At 35.0% G+C, this 20,072-nt stretch overlaps 2 protein-coding genes across 3 annotated transcripts in view; both read left to right on the forward strand.

The window, feature by feature from the left end:
- The first annotated feature begins 133 nt into the window (after positions 1-133).
- Positions 134-3,508, forward strand: Prp31 (pre-mRNA processing factor 31). The gene is made up of 9 exons (XM_033347008.2): positions 134-275; positions 376-587; positions 722-919; positions 1,014-1,218; positions 1,298-1,467; positions 1,548-1,705; positions 1,783-2,073; positions 2,150-2,374; positions 2,553-3,508. The coding sequence occupies exons 2-9, from the start codon at positions 470-472 to the stop codon at positions 2,655-2,657; spliced, it is 1,470 nt and encodes a 489-aa protein (XP_033202899.1). The 5' UTR covers positions 134-275; positions 376-469; the 3' UTR covers positions 2,658-3,508.
- A 166-nt stretch (positions 3,509-3,674) lies between these two features.
- The window catches only part of centrocortin (cerebellar degeneration-related protein 2-like), a 51,918-nt gene continuing 35,520 nt past the window's right edge, over positions 3,675-20,072 (forward strand). Inside the window, exon 1 of one of the 2 annotated variants that reach the window (XM_033346995.2) lies at positions 3,675-4,377. In XM_033346995.2, coding sequence (XP_033202886.1) covers positions 4,302-4,377 — 76 coding nt within the window. In that variant the 5' untranslated portion in view covers positions 3,675-4,301. Of the gene's footprint in view, positions 4,378-15,589; positions 16,366-20,072 lie in introns of those variants that run through there. The other variant, XM_033346994.2, reaches the window with a different exon arrangement.

The raw sequence follows: 20,072 nt of genomic DNA on the forward strand, positions 1-20,072 counted from the left end.
GATCGGTTTTGCGCGCTGTCATTCGTCGGGAGGCCTTCCTTTTTTTATTTATCCTTGTCGATACTGCAACGCACTGCGACCGAGATTCCCCTTGAACATCGTGCGTCAACGATTACACAGTTTTGGTTATGTGGAGGGGAGAGAACAACTCATTTTTCCATAGCTTCCTATCGTCGATTGACAAATCTCTACCTTGCGTTACTGTACTTTACCTTCTTTTACTATATGCCGGTTTTCCAATCAAGCATAGGAGACGATGACAAGGCGCTAGATTGGTGAATATGATAGATATCAGTACTGACCAATCCCAGTAACTCACTTTTGAGAACGCCGCAGATTCCTTTGTACACATATGACTCATTGTTGCTGTTATAGATGGCGTGGTAGTTCATAGCAGATAATTGTAGTTGTCAAACAGAATCGAGGAAGTACATATTGTGAATTTTAAATAAACAATTTATAAAGAAACATGTCGTTAGCCGATGAGTTATTAGCAGATCTTGAAGAGAATGACGATAACGATGACATCGCGGAAGAACCGGAGCCGGATTTTATTCCGGCTTCTGTTTCGAAAACCATCGAAGAAGGTCAGCTAGTCTTTATTTTCATATAATACTATTTTATTTACTAATTAGTATTTACTAATAAAAATATAGTTCCACGAGGTACTGTACTTTCTAAATACTGAACATTAATATATTAATCTTTAATTCACTTGCAGAAATAAAAGTAGCTTCTGTAAGAGAACTGGCAAAACTTCGTGATTCAGAACAGTTACAAAAAGTAATGTTACAAATAGAAAAATACAGTAAAATTCCTAGAAAGTCAGCAGATATTATTGGGCCTGTTGAGTCTGATCCAGAATATCAACTTATCGTCGAAGCTAATAACATGGCTGTAGATATTGATGATGAAATAGGTATAACGAATGTTATAATTTTTAATAATTGTACAATGCTCTCATACTTATTATATATTGTTCATACAATTATATTGTAATTTATATTTTTCAGCTACCATACATCGGTTTGCCAGAGATAAATATTCCAAAAGATTTCCAGAATTGGAATCTTTAGTTGTTGGTCCATTAGAATATGTGATGACAGTTAGAGAATTAGGAAATGATTTAGATAGAGCAAAAAACAATGAAACATTGCAACAATTTCTTACTCAAGCAACAATTATGGTGGTTTCAGTTACTGCTTCAACAACTCAAGGGTAATTTATTTTGTGATAAATTTTTAAGGTATGAATAATCAGATAAAATCTTTTATGTGTAAAATTATTTTATTTATAGACAATTATTAACAGAGGAAGAAAAGGAAGCTATTTGCGAGGCATGCGATATGGCAGTAGAATTGAATAACTGCAAGTTAAAAATATTTGAATATGTTGAAAGTAGGATGGCATTTATCGCGCCAAATCTTTCTGTAATAGTGGGTGCATCTACAGCAGCAAAAATTATGGGTATTGTAAAAAGATATATACTTACTTCTTTCAATCCAGAGAAATATTTAAACCTGCATTAACATATATTCTGTCGTTAGGTGTTGCTGGCGGACTGACAAAACTTTCCAAAATGCCAGCATGCAATGTTTTAGTTTTGGGATCTCAAAAAACCACATTATCTGGATTTTCTCAAGTTACAACATTACCTCACACTGGATTTATATATTATTCTGATATTGTACAAGAAACACCACCAGTAAGTTAATATGCAATAACATATGTGTTAAATGTATCTTTCAAATATTTTTTATTGTTGCTAATTTATCTTTTCAGGATTTACGAAGAAAAGCAGCAAGGCTTGTGGCAGCAAAGAGTATGTTAGCTGCCCGAGTTGATGCGTGTCATGAAAGTACAGATGGTCATATTGGTCAAATGTTTCGTGAAGAAATTGAGAAAAAGCTCGATAAGCTTCAAGAACCACCTCCTGTTAAATTTGTGAAACCTTTACCAAAACCCATTGATCCAGGACGAAAGAAACGTGGTGGTAAACGCGTCAGAAAAATGAAGGAACGTTATGCTATCACTGAATTTAGGAAACACGCAAATAGAATGAATTTTGCAGATGTAAGCTTCTTTCTTCCTTTTTCAGTCTTTTTTTATAATTAATATTCATATTAATGGAATTTTAATGGTTTCATAGATCGAGAATGATGCTTATCAAGAAGATCTTGGTTATTCGCGTGGAACAATTGGCAAAGCAGGGACCGGTCGTATTCGACTACCACAAATCGATGAAAAAACAAAAGTACGGATATCAAAAACGCTCCAGAAAAATTTACAAAAACAGCAACAATGGGGTGGTAGTACAACAGTTAAAAAACAAGTTTCCGGTACAGCATCTAGTGTTGCATTTACTCCATTGCAGGTAAACAATTTATTGTATATATGTTAATATATAATTTATTGTATATATGTATATAATTAGGGAAATTTAATATATATATTGTATAATGTATTAGATTTTATACATATATATGTATATATTAAATTTCGTAGTTAACATAATTTTCATTATTAAATTGAATATATATTTGTGGTTACAGGGTTTGGAAATTGTAAATCCACAAGCCGCGGAAAAGAAAGTAAACGAAGCCAATGCTAAATATTTTTCGAATATAGCTGGATTTTTAAAAGTGAAAAAGACATAAGGGGACTGTACATAATATACAGTGTAATATATCATTAGTTCAATAAATTTTAACATGTTGAATGCCACACCAGTTTTACAAGGTTTTGCCGTTGCAACACGATGAATTTTTTATTATGCGGAAATATAAGGTGAAATATTACCTACAAGAGACATGTTACAGTGTATAATCGTCATTAATGAATTTATCTCACTGATGTCACTGGTGATCCCCACGGCGCTGTAGTGCAATTTCACAAATTCATTTATTTTTTGCGATTATATATTATCTCATAATGTTACTTCGCTTTGTTAAATAATTGTTCTGCGTTATGTCCCAGGACCTACCATAAACCATAATCCATCTCTCGGTCATACTTATTTGGATCCGCAATAATTCCAAAAAACCGTCACAAGATTTAGCATTTTTTACTTTTCTGTCAAGGTCCTTAATTGCCATCAAACATCTTTCAAGTCAAAACGTTCCTTAGAGTTATTGTTCATTAAGATAAAACACGAAAAAAACGAGTTTTTACCATGTTCGACAGCCACTGGTGAGGGGCGCACATAATACATCTATATTTTATATATAAATAAAATTATTTTTATATGTTTTATATTGCATTAATTTCATCACACCATTGTAGTAACGATAGTAATAATACAAAATTTATAACTATTGACATTTGTTCAAATTATGGATCTCTACTAATCTTGGTGCGCCGATTACCAGTGACCCCCATGGCATTTAACGTGTTAACTACATTTGTTATATATATACATAATTATGTTTTGTAAACACAAGGTATGCTGTATTTATATATAACTGTATCTTATATCATTTAAATAATGACAAAGTAATAGTAACTACAACGTTGCATAAATATTAATTTTTCCGCACAGCATTCTTTCAATATGATGAGGAAAGTTTAAAAGAACACGTAATAAATTTTTGTTTCTTTGTGTTTCTGTACTTCTAGTATTAATAATAAATTTATTAGGAAGTATTAAATTAGAAACATTTTATTTCAAATTAATATTTAAAATTGTTGCTATTGTACACGTTAATCAGGAATCTAATATCCTTGGTAAAAAGAGCGGGATATGTTGCCCAACAAGAGCGTAACTGAGAAGAAATATATGTCGTCCTAAGTTTACGTGTATGTGATATACGCAGACAACTTACAAATATGATAGATGACAGATGACCTGGTGGTGAACTGATCGTAAAAATAAACAGTGCGAAAGACTAGAGTGAAAAGGTATGCTAGCATAAACGCTTAGAGAAAGAAGGATGGATATACATATATGAGGTGCGTGGAAGAGCGAGAAGCGTGGTCGTGGCGGTAAAAGGTAGAGGAAGATAAGAAGAACACCGGGTGGAACGAACGGCAAACCAGAACTGGGTGTCGTAAGCTAATCGTTGAATGCTTTGAGTACTCGTGTGTGTTCTTACTTCGCTCCTCATCTCCTTTGAAGGATGCGTATATTATGCGAAGTTTCACGTTGGTTGTGTGTTCCACTTGATATTACGCGGGAAATGTGATTGTGCATTTATTGTGATATAGAAATTATAAGAAAATTGTTGTGACAAGGTGGAAATTCTGGTTTTTTCGCTGTGGTCCTGTCAGAGAAACCGGTGGCGAAAGAATAAGTCCTGACGACCATGGCGAGTTTTAAAGACTTACAGAATGATTGGTATACGTTATGTCAGGATTGTACTGACTGTTGGACACGCTCTGGTGAGTCTTTACTTTCTTTTTATACCCATCGTGATTGCTAATTTCCAAGAATTATGGATACAGAATATTAAAAAAATTAATATAAAATAAATCTAAACATTTTTTTGATAAATTTTTATAAAATTTTTCATATTTACTTTTTGTTATATCTTGTTTACGACTAATTCCGAAATATTAAAATTATTTTAATATAAAAGCATATCGGTTAACGACAAATTTCGTTGAAACTGTTACAAAAAGAAGTTTGGGTGTTATAGTGTAAAAAATGGATGGAACGCAAAACACTTTTATGTTATTATTTCGGTACATTCGGTATACAAAATAAGTCATATAAATTGCAACAGGTAAAGGTCCTCTAAAAGAAATGATGTAATGAAAAATTGTTTGTTGAAACTTTCACGTTCAAATCAATTATTTTTCAACACTTCATTTCACTTAGGTAACATTCTCTTGTAACAGATCACGTGACACACCTTGTACAGTATTATATTTATATATTTGTATATGTATTGTGTTACCGTGTCACCATCGGACGACGAGAAATAAGACATAAGAAACGTACATAACAATACAAAATCGTAATGTCATTTCAATATATTTATTGGATATTTTAATTCATATTATTAATCGTTTGATTACTTACTAAATTAAATGAAATATGTAACATGTATAAATACATTCATATTTATAAAGAAAACATTCCCCTGTTAAGATAACACTAATTCTCGTATTGGAATACTTATACAATTTCTCTGTATAATTTACGTAATCCTGTGGGGGTATTAATATAGATTAAGTCATAAAATACATATCTATCAGTATTCGCGGTTAGATCTTTTTATATCAATTATAATCTCCAATTAACTGGTTAAGTGGTGGTAACGTAGTTACACAATCTTGTATTACATTTCTCGATCATTATCAATGAAATTGTGATAACTTTTCATTTAAAAAATAGTACGCGAAGTAGTATGCGATGTAAGTAAAGTGAGATTTACTTGAGAGATTTTTGTTTTATATTGTATTATTCATTTTTTTGAGCTTGTGTATTTATGAAACTGAAACGTACGTAATTTCGAATAAAAATAATTTTGTAGGAATATGTAGATTAATTAGAAATTCAGATTTATATTTGAGTCGTTAATGTCGATAAATTTTTTATTCAATTAGTATGTGCGAAAGTATACAGCAATAATGGAATGGTATCTTAAGGATCGCTCGCGTGAAATTCTTCAATTATCGGTAGATATTTTTGCAGACGGATAATCTGATTTAAATACTTCATCTAATTAGCGGATACATAGCTACCACGGAGAAAGATCTTTAGATTTTTAATTAGTAGGAAGTAAGGTTTATATCTTTTTATGTTGCGTTCTATAGTGCATGGATATGAGCATCAAAAGGAATTCAGCGAAGCAGGTAAATATAGAGAATATTTATTTTTTGAAGAGGTGCGAAATTCTTCGTTGTTTATTGGAAATGATATTAACCTTTCAAATTGTAGCATGATGTAACGGTATTTAGTTTCGATGAAGCAATGAAACTCGAATTATGTTCAATATGCAGAGCATGTAGATATTTTGTGTTTTAAGTTGTTGTCTAACGCGTAATTACGTAACCTGGTAAGATGTGTTTGTTATGCGAATACTTTCTCGCATCAACAATTCGCAATTCGATGTAACATTATACGAGAAAGCGATGAGATACCACCTCTCGCGGAAAAGAGCAGTCTCTTTTCCTCCCTACAAGTTTTCGATTAACAAAATCGTCCTGTCAAGACAATTTTCATGCGGGTGAAAGTTTACTTACAACTAAACGATACTTGTTTAACTCGTTTTGCTAACGACGCCTATGTGAAGGGATAACAATTTTATATTACTTCCCTTTTCTTCTAAATCAGAGTAAAACAATTTTACTTGTTTATATTTTGTTCGAATTTTCTTTAAAATACAAGGTAGTAGTTCAAATGGTCATTTACTATCTCTCTGCGCAGGAAAGTGTTCTATTAATTTCCATATTTAAGTAAAATCTAACTTTTAATCAGTTTAAAGATTGTTGAAAGATAAGCGGCCGAGTAGAGATCGTGCAGAGGTTGTAGATTCCAGAACAGTGAGAATCCAATTTCTGTGAAAAGTCAGGGTATATATATATAATAGTTTCACTAATTTCGTTCAATCTTATTCCGAGATCGACGTATCCTCCTGGATTCTGATTCGAAGGCTGCATTCATCAGGCAGCAATCCGTGAAACGCTTCTGTATGATAAAAACTATGCGAGAAAAATGAACGAACGTGCCTCGTTGTTCGGTCACGTAACGTGGAAAATTTCATATATGAACGCCGTACAAGCGTACGCACGTAGCCCTTATCGACTGTCGCGCGTTCTCCGACGACATGTAATCGGTCGATGAATGAAAATTGGTCTACATGCCGCTACATTTGCAACCGTTGAATACGCATGCATTCTTGATCTCTTCTAACGGGCCTTTATCTTAAGAAGTTTTGTTTCCCACTCGAGACAGCTTTTCTTGTTTAACGTGACTGCATCGATCGTCTTTTCGTGTCAGCAGGTTTCTCTTGCGTCTTATATAGAGTGTATAGAAAATCTAGTTGAATTCTTTAGAGGTTAACGCTTTGACAGTATAATAAAATGACGAAGAGTCGTTTTATAATTATCTTATTATGGTCAACGGAGAAAAATATATTTATCCTCAATCATTTCTAATTTTTAGAAGTGAGTTAAAATCAATGGATATGAATTTACAGAGATAGCTAGTATGCATCCATCGACATAGCAAGCAATCCATCGTTAGATAACGCGAGATTGACCTTTTCTTTGCTTCTCTCTTTCACGGAATAAATTTCTCTTTTTAAATCGTGTTTCACCTGTGTTATTCTTAAACAAAAATCAGTTACTTTCCATCCTCGATGAAATCTCGTCTTTTTTTCTTTTTCTTCGATTCGAAAAATCTTGACTAATTGTTATCACGATCACAGAATTTCTCGTAGTCGTAGACGCTTGACTGTAGAATTGAACGAAACCAATTATGCGGTTAGTGTTCCATAATTATCGACTCGCATAGACGATACCGCAACGGCGATCGCCACCACCACAATCGATATCTCGCGATCGATCTCTTTGACAAGTATTTGACGCGGAGGAATTCATCAGTCTATTCTATAGTAATCTGAATATCTCGATAGTGAACTGTTAAAGTTGTACACTCGGTGGAAGAGATAGAGAGAGGAAATGAATTAAACCATCAGTCGACGACACCGATTCATGTATTAGTTGTAAATGTTTTATAAAGATTTGTCAGAATTTGGATCAGTGTTTCCTAACCTTTTTTGAGTCGTGATCCTTTCTCGTAATAATCAAATAATTCGCGACTTCTCCATATAAAAAGCATTTCGAATAAAATGTAGCAATTTATTACATGTAATTGTGTCTAACTGTATATACGATTTTAACGTAATAACAATTTCTAGTACAGACAATTTTTGTGTCATGTAAAAGAAGGGAAAAGAACTATGTATTCAGTAATAATTTCAAAAATGTTTGAAACTGTTCCGATTCCTAGAGTATTGGATTACACTTTCGATCTTTTTTCAATTTCTCTTTTATTCGTATCTTTTTTGATAAACCATAGGCGGTAAGATCTCGCATCCACGGCTCGTTATACAGAATTTCAACTGTTTCCCGGGTTCATGACTAGATTAATGGACATGGGAAAGTCGAAAAGCGTAATATTATCGTCAATGTCATTTGTACTGAGATGGATAGGTCGTGATAGGTACTGAAGAAGTACTAGAGTATAATTAACAGTATATTTATTAACAACACTCCCAATATACACTTTGCGTGGAGTTCACGATTGCACTAGCGGTTCGCGGTTACAAGTTCGATTTCTAGACGATGCGATACGATGTCGATCGAACAGAGTTCGGGGAGCTCTAGTCAACTATCAACCTCAAATTGGTGACCCCGACGTGATCTGAGACAAAAGAGAAGGCCGTGATAGTAGTGCTACTGAGACTCAAACCGCCGCGGTTTTTTTTGGCGGGGGTCACAAATTTTACTTTGTCGTCCATGATATCCGCCGCGGCCTCGAATTGCATCTCCAATAAGGTGAACCATGTGGTGTCCGGGGGCTGCAGTGAGGGCATGCTGACCATTTTTGGTTGGCTGCGCACCTGCTATTCGCAGCCTCGTTAGTACTTGCAATCGCACAAACGTTTTAATTCGCGGCGGTTGAAGTCTTAGTAGCATTATCACGGTCACATCTCTTTCGCTTCAGATCACGTCGGGATCACCGACGCTGCGCTCTGGTGTAGAGATGTCGCTGCTGGGATACTGCTGCTTTTCTTCTCCTTTTTGTGTCGTAGAAGAAAAATCTGAGACTACGGGCGCCGGGATTTGAACTTGGGTCCCGAACGTTTGTAACCAAAGACGCTAACCACTGCGCTACCGTCGTCCGGTAGTAGATGTTGTCGAGTGCCGCCACAATACCCTGTTTCACTAGATTGGGGTTAGGTTAGAGTTAGGTCGAATTATCAATTATTATCGATCAGAACTCTGTAAGAGGTAAAAATCGCGATTGCCCCGCCAGTTATATAAATTTCGAGATACAGACAACGCGAGACATTCCTTTTTTCAGTTAGCTATAGTACGCACATTTAATCATCCAGTAACTCGTAATACCTCGGGTTATCTCGATCGCACTCTAGTAAATACCGTTACTGCATAAACTTTCGCGCCATGATCCCAAGGGGAATACCTTATCAACCTGACAAGCAGTCTCTATCCACACTCTTCCTAGATCTGCCTATTTGACACTCGAACCATCTGCCATTTACGGAAATGTAGAATATTTCGTAAACACGGAACATTATTCTCATAAGATGACTTTATCGTAAACGACGATATAGCATTCGTTTGGAACTGATTTTCTCAGTACGATCAGAAAATGTTACTTTCTCACCAACCTAATAAAAAATACATTAATCGATATTTTCATCGTTTTGAAGTTTCCATTATTGAACACCCTCTTTTATAAGAGCGACATGTACACATACATGTTCTCATGAATAGTTTATGACATACTCCGGAATAGAATTGTCCTTTCTCCGCGAATTGATTACCTTGCTTTTGTCACACAAGATCTCATTCGTACCTCGAACAACCTTTCTAAGTAGAACAATACTTTCGAAAGCATTCAAAGGATCGGTTTCAATGAAACAATGTTCTTCCGATCACCGATACAAGTTGTAAAAGGCGATACACAGGTTCGTTGGAAAGTACCAATCGAATGCACATTTTGATCAAACTGCAACGTAACACTCTCACGTTACTATTGCCGCGACATCAATGATGGATGCATCGACGAAACTCGATCGCGATCCAGTCTTTTAGGAATTACTGCCAATTAGAAATTGTAGAAGTTGCCATTTATAAGCCTGCACTATGATAAAGAACTTGCATTATGGTTACAGTAGATTTATGGTGCGGGCATATGTGTTTTGTGGAAAAGTAGAACGTCTAAACAACTATCTGTGGCAAGTGGAGGTGGAAATCTAAGCTTTCCTCAGAGAAATATAATATAATTTATACGATCTGTCGTTCGATAAAGTAACTTTGATTGTGTTAAGGACTTATGGCTTGTTTTTGTATCGAGTTATTCTTTTTTCAATTATGTGTGTCACGTATTTACCGAGATTGGAGAAAATATCTAGTATTTTCGTAATTCTTTTTACATTCAATAGATTTGGAGCATTTAGTCCGATCGCCTCTAGGCGTACACGTGTGACTTACATCGATGCATTTTATTGCCACCGACTCGCAGTTTGATCGACGTAGCGTGAGATATATTTATTCAATTACGCACTTAGTACCGAGAGTCGCTCTCTCCTTTGAGTCTTGATTCTTGGATCGATACGGTCCATACGACCGATTCAAGTACTAAACCAGTGACCAATGTATACGACGTGGTCGTTCGTGATACCCTTGAGGCTGTCGTTAATTGGAAAAGAAATTAGTGGTCGTGAGCTTCGAGTATTTTCTTTTTCTATTTGGTGAACTAGTGGCACGCAAAGTCGACAAGTAGCTACTAGTAGGTCGTAACGAGTGATCGAAAGATATACCACGTTTTTTTCTCTTTTAATTGACTGTTTACAGTTGCATCAACTACTGTAATGGATTATTAGCGACACAATTGGAATCACCAAGTTCGAGTTTCATAATTTTTGGAAAAGAAACATGGTTTCAAACGCGATTTTCTCAAGAACTATGTCCCGAACGTGAACGTGTTATTTCGTATTTCTTCTCCGTTTTTTACGAACCGCGATTATTTGCGTTTTATGTTTTATCCTTTACAGGGAATGTTTTACTTTGATTATCTTGTAGATATGTTATTGCATTTTATGTGCATTCTACATATCTTTGCGCGTTTAAATTTTCCATAAATGTATTAACATCTACAGGCTAATATTTCATTTTTATTATGTTACATTATTGAAACTGCAAGTTACATCGTTTAATTTGATATTTAAGATTATGTGAATGAATATAACGTGTATAAGCATGTAAAGTTACAAATCAATTTTAATTACACATTCTGAAAATATATCTATCTATCTTCAGCTTCTCACCGCAGGGTTAATGACGGTAATACAACTTGCACTTTTCACTTACATTGCACAGTGTTGCTGGAAGTTCTCTTCACGTTCTAACATTCGTTAGCTCGTCATGATGGATATCCATTCCAAGAATTTGTTAAAAATTCCACGGTTTTAATACCAACTTTAAATGAGTGAAAAGTTCCCAATTTCTTATTTTTACGAAAATTATTTTTACGTAATTATGTAAATATTTTATGAAAGTGTTCATTTGTTATTTGTCAATTGTATTAATTAAAATAAATTATTATTCAAAAAGAAACAAATAAAAAAGGTTATGCATATTTTCGTTAAAAACTCTTAGGTACTTAAAGAAGCGTTAATGCGGTTTCGATACAATTTAAATTACTATACGTAATTCGTTTCTTATCTGATAACATTTAAAAGTATTTCTTTATGCACCGTGGCAGAAAAATGATCGATACAGCTGGGGAGAGTTGCAAAATAGATTGCTTCTTCCGTTTCTATGAGCAGCAATTGCCTCGATTTCACGCTGTAACTGATTCAATCTATCATCTGATACTTATTAAACTTTTACCTTTAAGGTCGCACAAACTCATTTCAAGCTGACCTTTCATGGTTGAGCATCTACTCAATCACTTTTTTAACTTTCTCATGTCTTAAAATTATAAAAGTATTTTAGCAAATTTTCATCGAATACTACGTTTTAATATATGTGTATACACCTATGTATTTATATCTATAATGGTATATTTAAAGCTAATATCTAACGATATATTAAACAAGTTTGAGACGAAGAGAAAGAAGAAAGATGTGTTACATTCGCTCGTCCCTATTCAATGAGAGAAAACCTCGAAGTTTCTAATCCCTTAAGTAATAGGAAGACGTATATTAGATTTTTCCATTGAATTTAATTTTTCGAATGTAATGAAAGAACGAAAAAAATTGACGAAACTAGTCGTAGTAGCGAATATCGTGATGATGTCGTGTCATTAAAGCTTATCAGGATTTATTCACGAAACCAATTTTAACTAATATGAAATCTAAGTTTATAAGGTACATTCAACTGTCGTTAAACAGTTTCCTATACCAAATATAAATATAAATATAATATATAATTTGCATACATATAATTGCCTATAACATCGGAAATACAGGTATATAGGAAAGTAGCTCAAAGAAATTGATTTTCTTTTACTAATGACGCGATGCTTACTACTAATAACCTAGTTTCTAGAAATTCACTGTTGGAAAACGTGCATTTTGATTCGGTAATAAAATATAGTTTAAGTGTATTTGGTAAAACTTGGAGGGAACTAAAAAAGGTACATAAATGCTGCTCGATCTACATTAATGTATGACTTTAATTACCCGGTTCGTCAGTTATAGCATATACAGTCGTGGTTTATTTATTTTTGATCGTGTTTCATAATTGGCGGCGTATAAACGAAACATAAAGTTTGTTTGTATGGCGTACCTTCGATTCTTTTGGAATACCTTATATACACCATATATGCTGTTATTACATAGTTAATCTGAATAAAATCGGTCGATATCTTTCATTCGGCAAATCATTACGTTTATGGAATAAGAAAACAAGTTTTGTCAAGGCTATTAATTCAGATGAAGTCTTTTAGGAAAGTCTTCAGAAATTTCTTCGTACAGTGTTGAATTACGTGTACGGAAGCTTTATTGAGCGATCACGTAAAATGTTATGTTTCATAAATGATCGAAAACATGCTAATTTTATTCGTAAATTGTAATGTACGGTGGCTTACAAAAATGTTTGAATTTTAGATATTAATAGAAATTTTGTATAAATGTCTTATATGTGTAATAATATAGAAAACATTATTATTTTTATTTCTACATTTCAACCGTACTATAACTGCGTTACATTCGTAAGAATTTCCTGTGATAAATGTTCACAAAGCTTCGTGAGTGTGAAGTTACGGACGACACGACCAAAGTATTCGACATCGCGTACTTTCGCTCCATTTCAAAGTTAGTATGATTATACATTATACGCGAAGGATATAATCACGTATACGAGCAAGGAAATTACGTATGATAATTCGTATGATCGCATGTGTCACCTACTTTCACGTTGATTTTCTGCATTCCTATTGATCACTGCATTGGCATGGAACATTCATCTGATGGATGAAAACAAATCCAATTCCAAAGAACAACGATATTGTTGCTTAGGAACGGTTACTGTGTATTTATCCGTTCTTTCACCATTTACTTTCGAATTTTAAATTAAAGAATTTTGCATATCCATCTAATATCCATAGTATTACCGTTCCCCTTAGTGCCGTTTTACATCATATTATGGTTAATATGCAACGCTTTGTCTCAATTTTTAATCTAAATCATCGTGTAAAGTCTGCGTAATATTAAACTAAAGTTTTTATAGACGTGAGACAAAAGGTGAGACAAAATAATACCATACTGTTGGTCAGTAGTGTACAAACGTACGATCGGACGATTTTCGTGACACCCTCCACTGAATCTTTAAATTTCACATAAATGCATAAATATTTGCAATCTAGTTACATAAAGGATATCGAATCGCTTTCGATTTCTCGTTATGTTATTAGCATTTCGAACAAGAACGACCAATGGAGGAATACTTTCAGCTGTAAGTATACACCGATATACGCATATGCATAATATGGAAGTATTTGTAACTAATAAACGTAATATTGTACACCTGCGGCAGACATTTAAGTGTTTGCGCAATGAAATATTATCTTTGGTCTAACGTATTGGTTATTTAATACGAGATATTTAAGGCTGTTGATGGTACTTTGATCACTTTATATGGTTACGTTGTATTCCACGATATTCGCATATGTTTCGTTACTAGACGTACTTACTTACCCTTACGCATCGCGCGCTAAGGAACTGTAGAATATCGGTTCATTGGCCCATCGATCTCTGCAGACTTATTCTACTTACAATCAGCTCCCTATAACGCAGTTACAACATAGTTCACACTATTTACTCTTTATAGGCACTAAATAACTAGTGTACTTATACTTCTGTAATCGTTTACCTTTTGTAAAGAACAAAGACCTTTTTCACGATACTTATGACGACAAAGATTTTAATGAACCAGCTGTGAGGAATTAAGAATTATAAATTCATGCCTGGTAGATAATATTTGAAAAACTTCTATTATCGCTGACAATTAACGAGCCAGGCAATATTTATTAATATTTTGGTCACTAGAAATAATTTTAGAATTGTTTAATGTTAAAATGACAATTTTTCTTCAAATTTTACTTATTACGTTTTTTTAATAACTTATCCCTACTTTTTCGGATACTGAACATTCTACCGTATAGAGTTAACAAATTTTTCAGAATCTAGTGGAAATCAAGCGATTAAATTCGTCCTACATATTTCTACGTTGCGGTGAGAGGCAATTCGATCAAACTCACCTTAACGAAAGTTGTTCGAACACTAGCTACTTTGGGCGCGAAAGCAACGTCAATTCAAATAATGTTAAATAAGTTAGAGAGTTTAAATCGAATACGTTATTTCTTCGCATCGAAAAATAGACGCCTCCCATTTGTGATAAGCATGAAACGATATAAAAGTACAAAATATATCGGTAATAGTATCTAACTATCTTTTATTTTTCTTTCTTCAAAATTATCTTTTTTTAAAATTTTGATTTTAAACACTTTGCTGAGCTATACATATACAGGATCCAGCCGAATAATATGTAAAATGAGATACATTATTTCTTAATAAATATAGAATACAATTTTTTCATTCTCAACTTAGTTTACGAGAGAATCGAATTTGAAAATTTATCATAAGTATACTCGAACATGACTAATTTCGCACCAGACAAGACTAAATCGGCAAAAAGTTATTCTACGCGTGAAAATGCTTTGTTTTCGATAAAATCTAGACATATTTAGTTAGAAATCGGCCTAGTACATGCATATAATAAATCTTCAAATTTATCTTCTTGAAAATGAAGCCTTAAACAGAAAAATTGTATACATTTTTTCTTTATTCTCGCACAAGCAATCACGCTGTCTCCGCTTTTACATGTTATTTGGTCGGACCCTGTATAGTCAATAACTTTCTTCTATTAACTAGAAGGGAGAACTTAAATGATTTACATATAAAAATGTACTAGGAGACTCTTTGTAATCAATTTACCGACAACTTAAGCTCGATTAATTTGAATTTGGCGTTAATTAACTATATAATAATTTATTTGAATAAATGATTTTTGATTGGAAGTGTCAGTCGCAAATGTTTAATTATCCGAAACGTTAAAGCGGACAAAAATGATACGAAATATATATTATCCTGAAATTTCTCGGTTGATGTAGAAACGCATAACGTTAAAAGTCAAAGAACCAATTAACGTAGAGTCAGTCTGGAGAGTAGGAGAGCCCGTTGGTTCCAAGCGGGGAGTACTCTAAATCGTCGATACTCGTCGCGTCGATAGTGCGAGCACACCGACACACTGATACATTCGCGTAATCCCTGTCTCTCTCCTCTCGTCCGGCGTGGCATCGCATTGTCGGCGCAGACGCCGTGGCAACGCTTATTGATCGCGGTTGTGTGTGGTGCTCGGTGTCTCTGCACGCGTCATGCGTCGTCGTCTTTCGCGACGTAGCGGCGGTGCCGGGCAGTAGAATATACTCGTGTTCCGTCTTGTCCGCTAGTACGAGGCAGCCAATAACGACGGTGCTTGTGACAGCAGACGTGTCGTATACCTTCGATTCGTCGTAGTGCGCGTAGTTCGCTCGGATGATTTTAGAGATCGCGAAGACGATCGACGACAACGGGATGCGATCGAGAAACGCTGCGACGGCGATCGGAGTGTAAATCGTACGGCCGCCTGGTCCATAGAGTTACCGCTAGGAAACGGGACTCCTCCTCGGGTCGACGAAAACGTATCGAGGATCGGAAAGCCACCACTGGTAGTAAGCTTGGCAGGTGGTTCTCAAACGATATCGCAACCGTCCTTTTTCCACATTCAGTGAAAGTGATCGGCGGTGAAGCGTTCTCGAGTTGGCCGGATGCTCGGCCGACAGGTGCGTTCGTAGAGGCTCGCTCGGTGTACCGGGCCAGCCGATACTTTGTAACGATTGGTTCGGACACGAGCTTCGGCCAACGCTCGACCAATCACGTACGCGCACGGACCAGGCGGCTTTTCCGTGATTCCGGCGCCGATCGACTTCGGCTCGTTACTGCGAATCGCTCCGTGAAACTCGAGGACAACGTCTGTAACGAGGAATCATGAGTCTGCTGTCTTCTTCCATCGGCAACGTCCGCTGCCTCACGGACGAGGAGGCCGATCACAATATGCTTCAGGGTAAATGTCAACCTTGTGCAACCTTTGTTTCGCTACATTAATTTCAGGTTCACGCTCAAGGTCGGTGCAGCTGCAACCGAGGTCCTCGGATTCGGAAGGACAAGTTTGCGTGGCTGACGTCGAGACGCGATCGATTCCGCACCAAGCGCGCTCCTATCTATACCTATATCTATATATACCTGACATATCTATGCAATATCTTCGTGTCTTTTTGTTTGCGTTTTTGCTTAACGGTAACACACGGAAAGTTACTTGATTCTCCAAGACAGTCGATCGGTATTGTTCTTTGCTCGTACCTGACAGACGACTTCCACACTCCGAAACGATGACTCATCGACACGGCTCGTGAATCTAATAGTTACCGCAGCTGCATCGGAGCCTTAAGTGTTGCACATTGCGCTCCTTTTAAATTTAATATCTCCAAATATCTTGCATATCTCAGCAAGAATTCGTATATTTTCCAATTCAAAAAATGTGAAGAGTAATTGTAAAATTCAATAGTATACATTTTCAACAAATACACGCGTACCTTTTTATCAACTCGTGGTTGATAAAAAGATTGTCGCTTATTTATTATTGACTCTCCAACCTTTGCTCAGTGTGCGACAGGCACAACACGGACTTGCGCAATGGGTTCGTTTGTGAATGATAATACTGCACTTTTAATAAGAAATAGGTACGCTACTATTGTAAAAATGCACGATAGATATCAAAGATTTGGTCTTGTAATATTCTTATGAATGGGAGTCGTTTAGATTTTTTGTTTTTTTTTTTGGTATCTATGAGCTAGTAGAATAGGTATTTTGATTAGGGCAGGTCAGAAGCCTGCGCACTACACGGTACCGATAGAGAAGCTTCATGAATGTTCTTTTTCATTCTATGTAATTTTAATTTTGTTCGACCGTTTGCGAAGAGACGCGGTCGCGGTAGAGCGCGCCAACGAGAGTCGTAAATTCTCGTTACGATACGATGATCGACGCCATGAATCAGTCGATCCCCTATTTCGATTAAGATAATGGGGGTGGTTGAATAATTACAACACTGATTTAACAACTTTTCCTCGAAGAATATAAGGTGAGGAGTAATTAACAAGTTGAGATGTATTCTGTTTGAAGGGATGATAGCAAGTGAAGTTATGTTCTGTGAAGGGGATATTTATACGGAACTAGTGATGGGTACTGGTTGCCCCATCAATGGTCGCTTGCTGGTGAAAATGACCGTTGAACATGGGGAAAACGTGCTTTTCCCATTTTTTACCGGATTAACCAATAACCATAAAGAACGTGCTTTTCCCATTTTTTACCGGATTAATCAATAACCATAAAGAACTTCTTGACTTGAAAGAACTTTTGTAGCAATTAAGGGTGTTGACAGTAAAGTAAAAATGCTTAACTTTATGATGGTCCTTTAGGATTATTGCGGCGTGACTAATTATATTTGTATAGCTGACGACCGAGGGTTACGGGATGTAACAAATTTGTCTATTTTCTTACTCGAAGTGTAACCTTTAACAAATTATTAAGTACAACAATTCCTATCAAGTTTCCAATAGTTTCTATAAAGTGAATTTATATTATTATTCTCACCAAGAATATTAACGAAATTTATTTTATGAAACAAAACCGAGAAATGTTTAAGTAATGGAAAAATTTTAAACAGAATATTCACGACTACTTGAGTTTAGAAAAAACAGTGTTATTTTCCATTTCTCCGTATATTTCTTTTCGTTTATCACAGAATTGTCTACCGATAAAGTCGACGGCCTGCGAATTGTATTTTGATATATGTGTGCTGCAATCAAAGAATATTGTATCTCGTGACCACGTTTGCTAGCTTTTTATATCTTCTCGAAGCAGTTAAAAACACCACGTTGTATTTTGCACGTAATATTTTCATACGAAACTCCGACAACACGATCTGAAATTAGAATAATTCTAACGTCTGTGTTACACGTTGTAACGATTAAATTACCATAGAAATTATACAGAGCAAGTGCGTATTATTCCTAATGAAGCTTGTAATTAGAACGAGAAAGCTTTTTGATGTTATCGTAGCTTGTTGTAATTAATGCCGCAATTATTTCTACCGGATACGATAACCTTTCAAAGTAAACTCGAACATTTAAAAATTTGCTCTTGACACCAATATTAAGCAACAATGGTGTGTTTTAAAAAATGACAATTTGCATCTTCCGATACAATTCTCTTTCGACCTTCCACTTTTCGCTAGTCGATTTTCTCAGTTCTAGAAGGATCGTCTTTCAGCGATGAGAACGCTACTTGACCCAGCACTTAATCAATAATGCATCTCTGTGCATTTTCGTATTTTAATATTCACGAAGGAATTATCCGATATTACGTCGCAGAACATTTTGAGATATTTATCATAGAGTGCTGCGCAAAATTTTTAAGTTTAATCTACGATACTAATTATATTTTTAGGAAATATTTTCACATAGTGTTAACAAAAATAGTAAAAGCTGAAAATTATTATCGAGATAAAAGCTTAATAAAAAACAGATTCGTTAAAAGAACGGACTGCCGATTTCTAGATATTTAGTTGATTGACTATCGCTTAAATTCAGCATTTTCTTCTGCATTTTCTACCTTTTTAATATAGCATGATATAGTATGTCAAATACAGTGATCAAATGAAGTAAATAAATGCGTTAAGTAGTTTATGCAAATAAATTCTACCATTACCGGTCGCGTTTTGCTCTTTCCTTTTTAAGATCTGGCATACCTAACGTCACCTGGCATTCGAAGGAAGTGGCTGTGCATATTTATGATCATTGCTTCGGGCTCTTAACATACCTTCAAACAACTCCTATATTGCAAAAATGAAAGTATGTAAGGCAGAAATAATGCACGCATTCTATCTTTAGCGCTTGCTGCTGAACCAACTTCGAATTGTTGTCCACAAGCAATGGAAATAATTAGGAAATTATATTCAAACAGACTAATATAATGTGTATTGTGTTATCGTTAGATAAAATTGATTCCTATTGATATCTATGAAATGATTGTTATACGCATTTATAAGTTTAATTTTATCGATTCGATGCTAAGTTCGCTCTCGTACTAAGATGTTTTGAATTTCCAAATGATGTCGTCCGATTTGATAAAGTATGTTGCAAACCGTTTCGCTTTCTTCTTTGTATTCATAAAAACATGGATTAGCATATCTGTAGCCTATAATTGCAAATGCCGTTAGAATGAACTTTCTGGTAGCTTCATGTAATCTAGATTCTTTGCCCTCCGAATTCTTTGGTTCTGTTGATCAGAAAATAATACACATAATTTATTGATAAGAAAATGACACAAAAATAATAATGGATCAGCCTTATTAGATAACGGGGAAAAATCTTCCAAGATTTTTTTAAACTCGTACAGAACTATATATTGTGTTATTTCAATTTCTGCATTGAATTGTCCACCTATCTAGCAGTTTGTGCTCCGATATCAATTTCTACTTATCGTTCGTACTTCAGTTTGAATTAAAAGTAGCCTCTGGTGCTATTATTTTTGGAAGGTTATCTTACAAGGTCAGATCAGTGATAGTCGGTTTCTGGCTCTTGAGTCTTCAATAACACTAGAGAGTTCGAGCTTCAATTATATTATTACATTTATCCTAGAAATAATAAAAAATATGTAAAGTATCTTCTAACAAAATGTATTGATAAAACCATACGAGCATACGTACATATG

This window comes from Bombus vancouverensis, chromosome 3 (assembly GCF_051014615.1).
Source record: "Bombus vancouverensis nearcticus chromosome 3, iyBomVanc1_principal, whole genome shotgun sequence".
Lineage (NCBI taxonomy): Eukaryota > Metazoa > Arthropoda > Insecta > Hymenoptera > Apidae > Bombus > Bombus vancouverensis.